The 10,362-nt window shown below is 45.5% G+C and overlaps 1 protein-coding gene across 1 annotated transcript; it reads left to right on the forward strand.

Moving 5' to 3' along the window:
- Positions 1 to 322: 322 nt before the first annotated feature.
- Positions 323 to 10,362, forward strand: LOC308579565 (proliferation marker protein Ki-67-like; the record flags this gene model as incomplete). Its single annotated transcript, XM_081214124.1, has 6 exons — positions 323 to 349; positions 4,738 to 4,850; positions 6,474 to 6,555; positions 6,654 to 6,769; positions 8,420 to 8,489; positions 10,276 to 10,362. Exons 2-6 carry the CDS (start codon positions 4,759 to 4,761, stop codon positions 10,360 to 10,362), a joined length of 447 nt encoding a protein of 148 aa, XP_081070250.1. The 5' UTR covers positions 323 to 349; positions 4,738 to 4,758.

Raw genomic sequence — 10,362 nt, forward strand, 5'->3', positions numbered from 1 at the left:
AGTTTGTAGGCGTGCCTTCTAGGTGTGATTTGACACTGCATTTGTTGGAATTATTTTTTAAAAAGTGGAGGATCCATGAGGATCCGTATAGATCCGCCTTTTATGCAGACCCTTTTTTTATCTTTTAGTTTGGAAATGTACATCCAGTTATTTCCCCTTTAAATTTTTTGGGGGGCCCCAAAAGAGTGGGACCCTAAACTATAGCTTGTTTAGCTTATACGTAAATCCGGCACTGTTCACAGCACAGGCCTGGCTAACTTGGTGGTGAGAGCTGCGAATAGGTCGTTTCCCCTCGCATTAGACCACTGTTTTGTGGGGAACGGGGCATCTCCACAAGACTAGTCGCGAGGTATGTTTGAAAAGCGCGCCTTTCTCGCCTTTCCGGAGCGCGCTGCATCCACAGAGGATCTCTCTTATGGAAAATCGGGTTCCAGCAAAACGCTGCAGGGTGGCTTTGCACAGAATAAATATTCGTAGTCGGACTACAACTCCCATCAGCCTCAGCCAGCATAGTCTGGCATGATGGGATTTGTAGAACAGTTTGGGGAGGGGGCACTTCGTTGGCTACATCTGATTTACCTTGTTTGATTATATCTTTTGGGAACAATTGCATAACTGAGTTGGCAATCCCAGCACACCTGACTTTTCAATGTCTTTGTTGCTTATTCTTCTGAAACTTTTTTGCTTCATGTAATTCTGTTGAGACCATTTTAAATTAAATGAGCTTTCTACAGAACACGGTATTTCTACTTTTAAAAAGGTGCCACCTGCCTCTTTGCTGTGGTACTGTATAAAAATATTGTAACTATGTTGGTATCCATACCACACATTAATGTATCTACAGTTACCATCCTAAAGTTTCTGGGGTTTTTTAAAAACGAAAATGTTTCTGAAGGAAATGTACTTGTTAGTAAACCAATCACATGAGGTGGAAACATGGAACAAAATAGTTGCAAAGCCAGACTATTATTCCAGTTGTGTATGCAGATGAAGCTGTTTCACAAAAAGCAGGCTGTCTCATTGTAAGTACAACTGTTTGTGTGAAAGTGTAGTTGCTGATTTGTACAGCTCCTCTATTATGTACCGTATTTTTCGCACCATAGGGCGCACCGGACCATAGGGCGCACCCAGTTTTTAGGGGGGGAATTCAAGAAAAAAAATCTTTTTTTCCCCCCGCAGCCCCAAAGAGCAGCGTACAGGCTGCACACAACCTCTCCCTGCCCGAGGGGTTGCGTGCAGCTATGGATCAAGCCAAGGCAGCGAGCGGGATGGATCCCGCTTGCTGTTTTGGCTTCCCCTAGCCCCGTGCAGCCTCTCCCTCCCGGGAGAGGCTGCGTGGGGCTAAAGAATCCATAGCCCCGTGCAGCCTCTCCTTGGCAGAGGGGTTGCGCGCAGCTATGGAGGAAGCCAAGGCAGCGAGCGGGATGGATCCCGCTCGCTGTTTTGGCTTCCCCTTTAGCCCCGTGCAGCCTCTCCTTGGCGGAGGGGCTGCACAGCGCTTTCCTGGCTTTACTGGGAGGCGGGGGGATTCCCCCACCTCCCGCAAAACCGGCAGAAGCCGCGCGCCTTTTAAAAGGGCTGCACGGCTTCTCCTGGCTTTCCTGGGATGCGGGGGGATTCCCCCACCTCCCGCAAAACCGGCAGAAGCCGCGCGCCTTTTAAAAGGGCTGCACGGCTTCTCCTGGCTTTCCTGGGAGGCGGGGGGATTCCCCCGCCTCCCGCAAAACCAGGCTCCCCCCCCGCCAGCCTTCTAGCCAAGTTGGGGGACAGCGGGAAGGGCGCGCTGCGCCCCTGCCGCTGTCTCCCGAGTTTGCGGGGCTGGCGACGGGGAGGAGCAGGCTTCTCCCCCCGCCAGCCTTCTAGCCAAGTTGGGGGACAGCGGCAAAGGCGCGCTGCGCCTCTCCCGCTGTCCCCCGAGTTTGCGGGGCTGGCGACGGGGAGGAGCAGGCTTCTCCCCCCGCCAGCCTTCTAGACAAGTCGGGGGACAGCGGCAAAGGCGCGCTGCGCCCCTGCCGCTGTCTCCCGAGTTTGCGGGGCTGGCGACGGGGAGGAGCAGGCTTCTCCCCCCGCCAGCCTTCTAGACAAGTCGGGGGACAGCGGCAAAGGCGCGCTGCGCCTCTCCCGCTGTCCCCCGAGTTTGCGGGGCTGGCGACGGGGAGGAGCAGGCTCCCCCCCCGCCAGCCTTCTAACCAAGTCGGGGGACAGCGGGAAGGGCGCGCTGCGCCTCTCCCGCTGTCCCCCGAGTTTGCGGGGCTGGCGACGGGGAGGAGCAGGCTCCCCCCCGCCAGCCTTCTAACCAAGTCGGGGGACAGCGGGAAGGGCGCGCTGCGCCTCTCCCTCTGTCCCCCGAGCTTGTGGGGCTGGCGGTGGGGCTCTCCTGAAGCCTGGAGAGCGAGAGGGGTCGGTGCGCACCGACCCCTCTCGCTCTCCAGGCTTCAGCGAAAGCCTGCATTCGCACCATAGGACGCACACACATTTCCCCTTCATTTTTGGAGGGGGAAAAGTGCGTCCTATAGTGCGAAAAATACGGTATACAGATTGTAAACGTTATTGCTTTGACAGTACTGTATGGGGTAGACAGTAAAATAGATGCATTTATATATCTGTATAGTACAGTACCTGGAAATCAATTAGTGATTCACATGAGGAGGAGACATGTGGTTTCAGTGTCCTATGGATTCAAGTTAAACTGCTCATGTACATGACAGACTTTCACTGACAAATTATTGGAATTGATTAAGAGGACTAGAATAACTTTATATGTAGAATGATTAAGAGCATTGTTAGTGGATTATTGCATACATACTACAAATAGGCCAGTTGCTATGCAGAAGAATAAATTTAATCTCATCAGAAATTACAATATTAAAAAACTGTTGGGGGGCAATTCCAGTCTCCCAGGACATTGTAAATGATAACAAACTGGCCATCCTGTAATAAGAATACTTTATTCAGACTTGCAATGTGAAACTATATATCAAGAGTTTCCTTTTTTCACTTGTGGGCTGAAGTAAGGCAAATATGTTTTTTAATTAATTTAAATGAAGTTGCTAAGATGGTATACAATTTGTGTTAGAAATTCGGATATATATTTTTGGCAAGACAGCTCTAAAGTTTTATTTTTCAAACAATGGGCTGTGATCAGTTAAACATCTGGATAGTTCAAATGACAACCTGGAGCTTTGAGAACTTGAAGAAGAAAAGTCCACATGTGTATTGGCTTATTCCAACTTCTTTTTATTAATGGTAACTGCTCCTGCTCAGGCTGCAGTCTGAGAAGCATTTTGTTTCCAGAAATTCATTCCCAATTGTGTAGATAAAATATAACCAATAGAATTCTACAGGATGGAGTGTTACTGTATGAAAACAGTCTAGATCCAAGGATCCCCAGACATGCACTTCCAGATGGTGGAAATGCCTAGTGCCTGGTTAATTTTGAGCACTGTATACAATTCATAATAAAAAACGGTAGAACATCCATCATTAAACTACCAATATAACACCTCTTATAACTCAGCAACAGTAGGAGCAGTTGACCTCCAAATGCCAAGCAGAGTAAATGACATAAAGACACCAGCAAAGAGGACCAACGTATTTCTAGTGGAAGGCAATTCTGTAATCGGGGAGCCATAACACAGAAGCCATAACATGAGTCCTTTCCAGAAGCAGGATGTTGGAAACCACAGAATGGGATGGTGCTGTTGTTCTCAAGTCCATTTTGTGGGTTTCCCACAGGCATCTGGGTGGCCACTGTGATAACAGGATGCTAGATTAGGTTGTCAATAGGCCTGAAGGCCTGATCCAGCAGGCTCTTCTTACCGTCTTGTTGTTTGCGTCTTGGTTTTAAATAGAACTATAAGAAGGACCTTTCTGTCAGATCTCAAAGCACAGGCTGGCATATAATGGGGAAAGGTGCTCTTTTAAGTATCCAGGCCATGCAGGACAATACACTAAAGTGAGCACCTTAAATTGGGCAAACACGTAACCAGCACAACTGTTTCAAGAGTGCTGTCACAATATTGTATCCAGTTTTGATACTGAATAGTGAGGTGGGAGCATTTTTGCACCAATTGGAACTTCTGAACTAGCTTCAAGGGCAGCTCTATGTAAACATATTGTAGTACTAAATGAAATGTTAACAAAACATACAAGTTAATTGGCATACAAATGCCAGGATATCTATTATTCACAACTGATTCTGTGAACTATCATTGTTATTTATGTAATTTTCACTGTCTCTATTTTCCCTGCATTCTTTCTGGCCACATTATACCCATCCACCCCAACAGCACCCATGTGTGCAATATTTTGACAGTTGAGGATCTCACTCTGTGCATCTGATGAAGTGCACTGTATTCCATGAAAGCTAATGCCATAATACATTCATTAATTTTAAAGATGTCTTGTTCAAATTACTTGTACGTCTATGACTTTGATCATGTTACTGAGAAATGACTTGAATTTTTTTTAGCAGCTAGTGTTAATGAGCAGCAAAACAGTATACGTGTACAAATAGTACACTTGTATGTGTCTCCTGTATTATATAATGTAATTTGCATTATATGTTGTAGCTATAGACCTGATAAGAGGCTTTTACATAGTTTCATGATAATCTGGGTTTAAGAAAAGTGTAAGAAAATTGTAATTCTCTTGGTGTATTGTCTTAATAGAAAGGTGCTCATCATATATTCTAATTAGGTAAAGTTTTATTGAGTTCTCAATGTTCAATCCTTACAGGTAGGAATTACAGATGAGAAAATGCCACTTTTTGGGAAAATTGTTGTCATTAAAAAGAATGGGAGTGATGGAACTCATTTTCCGCTGACTAAAAACTCTTGTTTGTTTGGAAGGTAAGACTTATTTATTGGAAGGTATTTTGAATGTTGGAATTTAATTGTCTGAACTGTTCTTTTCACAAAGGGAAACAGTAAAATCTTTGCTACAGGAAACTCCCATTTACATGGAGGTTACGTTCCAAGGCACCACATATTTAAGTGAAATTACATATATTGGGGCACCATTGAAAAAGCCTGCAACCACCTGTTAAACTTCTAGAAACGCTTGAAAAAAAGCCAGAAATCCACCCAGCTCCACAATCACTCTCCAAATCTACTTTCTTAAACTCTCAACTCTCCATAGGCGTAAAAGGCTCCTGGGACTGCACTTGCAAAGGCTAGACTCCATTTTTGCTGTTTTCACTCTTTTAGGGCCGTATTTGCTCCTTTTTGTGCCCCTTTTGGGGATTTGCGCGTACCTGCTTGCACTTTAAAACAGCAAAACTTAAGATGTCAATTAAATTGTCAATATGCCTAAGCACTGCATCAATGTGCACATTTTAGGTTTGCACACTGGTGTAAATTTGACCTTTTTGAGAGCTAGTAGATAGGAATTTGTCTTTACTTTTGGGTTTAAATTTAATTTTTCTTCACAGTTTTGAAACTCTCAAGTGAAGCTATAATATTTTTGTGGGCAAAAATTGTTAATAGCATGCTTTCAGTGGGTCAAATGAAAGGAGCAACATTCACTTGCTATTGGAGATATAAGCATCTTTGCTGTTCTCGAATTAATGTCTCGGGATTGTCTGCTTCAAGTTCACCATACATAAAAGTCAATAGAGAGAGCTCTTTTTCAACTTTAGAGAAATTTTTGAATTGTACAACCTGCTCTGAAAGGTTGAACTTTACTAACTCCAATAGTTATTCAACCTTTCTGTTTTACATAAGCAAGTGATATCGGCAACATCTGTGTTTATCATTTCATATCTTTGGAGGGTTTTATTGGATGCAGGTGTTGCTCTGGTTTAGAGTATCTTTTCTCCAAGTATCTACGTGAATAGGTACCAGTGGCCAAGTGCATATTTAATGAAGGCAGGGGAAAGTTTATGGCAGAGGTAGCCAACCTATAGCCTGTGAGCCATATATAGTTCCCCAGGAAGTTTTTTGTGTCCTCCCTTTGCAACCTTCCAATTTGTCCATTAAAAAAATACTATTTCTTCATCGACCAGTTCTACAGGTCCCCTGTTCTGATCCATAAAATGTATTCTTTCCTATGTATATATTTATATTTTACAGAATTTAATAAATAATAATAGATTATCAAAAAAGGCTTTTAAATAGTATTGATAGAATATAAAAGCTTTTTGAAGGCAGCTTGCGAACTGCAATTCTAGCCATGGACACATTTACACTTTGGGCATGCTTGCTTTGGCATGCAGATATCATGGTTCACCCTGGACCAGTGTGGCTCTAGACCCTGAATTGATTAGCCATCTCTGGTTTATGGCATGCCAACAGTAAACATTAGTGTTTTTTTCCAGTTAAAACAAGTTCAGTTTTCATAATACTACATAGTTTGTCTTTATAATTTTTCTAATATTTGAATAGTAGCATTATGGCATTTTTTATATTAAAAACCCCTTTATCTCTGTGTAATATACAAATGTTAATCTGAAAACTGCATGATTATATTTAAAGGAAAAGAGAGTGTGACATCAGAATTCAGCTGCCTCAGGTTTCCAAAGAACATTGTAAAATCGAAGTCAATGAAAATAAGGAGGTATGCATTCTTATTTTTATTTTTTTGTATTGATTTGTTGTGTGTCTCTTGGACCTTTCTTAATTGACTGAGCTGAATATTTTTAAATCTATTTTTAGGCAACTTTGTTTAACTTAAGTCCTGCAAACCCAACAGAACTCAATGGAAATATTTTTCAGCAGCCTACGTACTTAAAGCATGGAGATGTATTCACTATTATTGATCGTTCTTTCAGGTAGGTAACAATGCTATACACAGCTATGGATCTACTTAAATAAAATTACTCTTGTCACGTTGCCTAGGTTGGGTCAAGTCACTGGAATTTTTAATGAGTTTATTTTATGTTCAGGCAACTCCTTTGTGCAGGGGTTGCATTTTGAGTCATATTGTGTGTAAGCCCATTCCATCCCCTTCTGGGTCAGAAAATGGCATGCATGGAAGGCCACACATCAATTGGACGCATGCAAAATGGTCACCACCTGTATTTCACAACTTTTATATACTGCTTGATTGTAGTAAAGCCTCTAAGCAGTTATAAAAAAGAATACGTTAAAATTATCAGTACAAGACAGTTAAAAACAGGTATTTAAAAGCATTAAAAAGATAATTAAAATCAGTAAACAAAGGGAGATTAAAATGCATTGCATCATTCAACTTGTCTGCGTAGGCTAGCCTAAACATGTTTTAAGCAGGCATTGAAAATATTACAGTCAATACTCCTATCTGATATTAGTAGGTAGAGAGTTACAAAGTATAGGTGCTGCAACACCAAAAAATTGTGGTTTTGTAACTGCGGAATGAGTGTTATGTACGTTGTGCTGTGTCAGTTCTGCCGATAGAAGTGGTTGATGGGGAGTATATGGGGTAAAGTGATGCCACAGGTAAAGTGGTCCAAAACTGTTATGGGTTTGTATACTAATAGTGACACCATGAACTTAGCCTGGTAACAAACTGGCAGCCAGTGTAGATATCTGAGCAGAGGTGTTATATGTTGATAGGATCCCAATCATTTCAGCAACTGTATTGCAGCATTCTGCATTAACTGCAGTTTCTGGGTCAGTAAAAGTGAAACTTACTTACAGTGCATTGCAGTAATCCAGCTTTGAAATCATTAATCCATGAACTACTGAGGTTACCTGGGCTTCCATTGACAAAGCTGGATCCAAAAGCACCCCCAAATTGCATACCAGCTAATTCAGCTGAAGTGTGACCCCATCCATGGCACGTAATTGATCAGTTTATTGCACATGGGATCCAGACACCTATAGTGCCTCCACCTTGGCAGGATTCAACCTCAGCTTACTTTCCCTCATCTGTCCCACCACTGTGTCCGGGCACAGGTCCAGGCTCCATGTGGCTTCTGGTGGCTTTGTATAGATTTTAAATAGCACTGGGGGATACAATTGTACCCAGGGGTACTCCATAACATAACTGTCAGAGATTCATAAAGCACTCTTCTGGTGCTGTTCTCAGGACTGCAGTAATGGAAGCCCAGTAACACAGTGATACCAGTGTCCATTCCACTGAGTCATTTCAGGAGGATACTACGGGAAATGGTATTGAAAGCTGCACAAGAGTCAAGAAGCAAGAGCAATGTCACAGTCCCCTTGTCCTGCTCTCTGTAAAGGTCAGGTCTCAGGCAGCCAAAACTGACTCTGTCTCATAGCCAAGCCTGATCCCAGAACTCATCTCCTTTATTCACCTCCCTGACTACTCAATTTGTTGCTACTTACACTTCTTGTTTGGCTCTATGACTGTTAAGGCTGGTGCTTTCTTTGCATTATCCAGCCCAAAGAGTTTTCAACAACTGGTATGCAGCCAGGGCATTTAGCTCATCAGTGGGATAAACAAATCAATATTAAGCCTACCTAATACCTTTAAACAGGTTTGAATATCCACCTTCATTACTTCCACGGAAGAGGAGTTCCAGGTCTCAAGAGAATGAAACATTACAGGTAACTCCATGAATACAAGGAAATGCACCTTTGCATTTTGCTGGACTGAATGAAATATGTAGCTATAGGTTTCCATATTCCCAATCTCCTTAAGTGGGTTTTTTACCTGCAGATGTAGGGTCTCCCTTTTTTATGTGTGGATGGCAACTGTATTCACAGAAACGTTTTAATGTCAGCACTCTTCTCTCCAAAGTAATATATTACTGAGAATGTATGCTTTTAATAGATGTTTTGGAAGCATTCTTTTAACAGCACATTTTCATATCATATTTTTTTAATGATTATGCAAGAACAACTGTATTCAAAGATGATAGATTATTTTCAAGATAGCTGTTACTCCTAGTTTAGGGGGTGAAGATAAATAAACAGCTGAAGCTTTTTCTTAAGAATAAATGGAACTAGGCTAGAGGTGGTGGGTTCTAGTGAAATCTACTCAGTTAAATTATTCGATACCATATAAATATTTACTTCAAAAATAAACCAATTACCGTATTTTTCGCCCCATAAGACGCACTTTTTCCCCTCCAAAAATGAAGGGGAAATGTGCCTGCGTCTTATGGGGCGAATGCAGGCTTTCGCTGAAGCCTGGAGAGCGAGGGGGGTCGGTGTGCACCGACCCCTCTCGCTCTCCAGGCTTCAGGAAGCTCTGCGCAACCCTCGGGAGACCGGCTCAGCTCTGCCCGGGAGCCGGGGGCGAAGCTCCGCCCCGCTCCCGGTGGCTGTGCAGAGCTGCCTGCGGTCCTGGGACCAGCGCAGCTCTGCGCTGCCATCCGGAGCGGGGCGCTAAGTTCCGCCCCGCTCCCGGTGGCCGGGCAGAGCTGCCTGCGGTCCTGGGACCAGCACAGCTCTGCCCGGCCACCGGGAGCCGGGGGAGAAGCTCCGCCCCGCTCCCGGTGGCCGTGCAGAGCTGCCTGCAGTCCTGGGACCAGCGCAGCTCTGCGCCGCCATCCCGAGCGGCACACTGCAGGCAGGTCTGCACCGGCACCCGGAGCGGGGCGCCAAGTCCTGCCCCGCTCGGGATGGCGGCACACAGCTGCCTGCCGTCCCGGAACTGCAGGCAGGTCTGCACCGGCATCCGGAGCGGGGCGCCAAGTCCCGCCCCGCTCGGGATGGCGGCACACAGCTGCCTGCCGTCCCGGGACTGCAGGCAGGTCTGCACCGGCATCCGGAGCGGGGCGCCAAGTCCCGCCCCGCTCGGGATGGCGGCACACAGCTGCCTGCCGTCCCGGGACTGCAGGCAGGTCTGCACCGGCATCCGGAGCGGGGCGCCAAGTCCCGCCCCGCTCGGGATGGCGGCACACAGCTGCCTGCCGTCCCGGGACTGCAGGCAGGTCTGCACCGGCATCCGGAGCGGGGCGCCAAGTCCCGCCCCGCTCGGGATGGCGGCACAGAGCTGCCTCCCGTCCCGGGACTGCAGGCAGGTCTGCGCCGCCATCCCGAGCGGGGCGCTAAGTCCTGCCCCGCTCGGGATGGCGGCGCAGAGCTGCCTGCCCTCCCGGGACTGGTGCACTTCTCCCCATCGCCAGCCCCACAAGCTCGGGGGACAACGGGGAGGCAGAGCGTGCCTTCCCACTGTTCCCCGACCTGGTTCTTCCAGCCCCGCACCTGGGGGGGGGAAATAAAATTTTTTTTCTTTATTTCCCCCCCAAAAAACTAGGTGTGTCTTATGGGCCGGAGCGTCTTATGGGGCGCAAAATACGGTAATACTTTCCATAGGCACAATTTTGTGAACTTCTAAAACAAATAAAACATTCATTGATCTGATACATTGTGTACAAATTTACAGGTTCTTCATATTCTGCAGGAAGAACAGGAGGAGTTGTTGCACTGTCGGAATTCAGAATCTAAAAGTCCTCAGATTTCTGGTTGGTAG

The sequence above is a fragment of the Podarcis bocagei genome (assembly GCF_964188305.1).
Source record: "Podarcis bocagei genome assembly, contig: HAP1_SCAFFOLD_208, whole genome shotgun sequence".
NCBI classification, from domain to species: domain Eukaryota; kingdom Metazoa; phylum Chordata; class Lepidosauria; order Squamata; family Lacertidae; genus Podarcis; species Podarcis bocagei.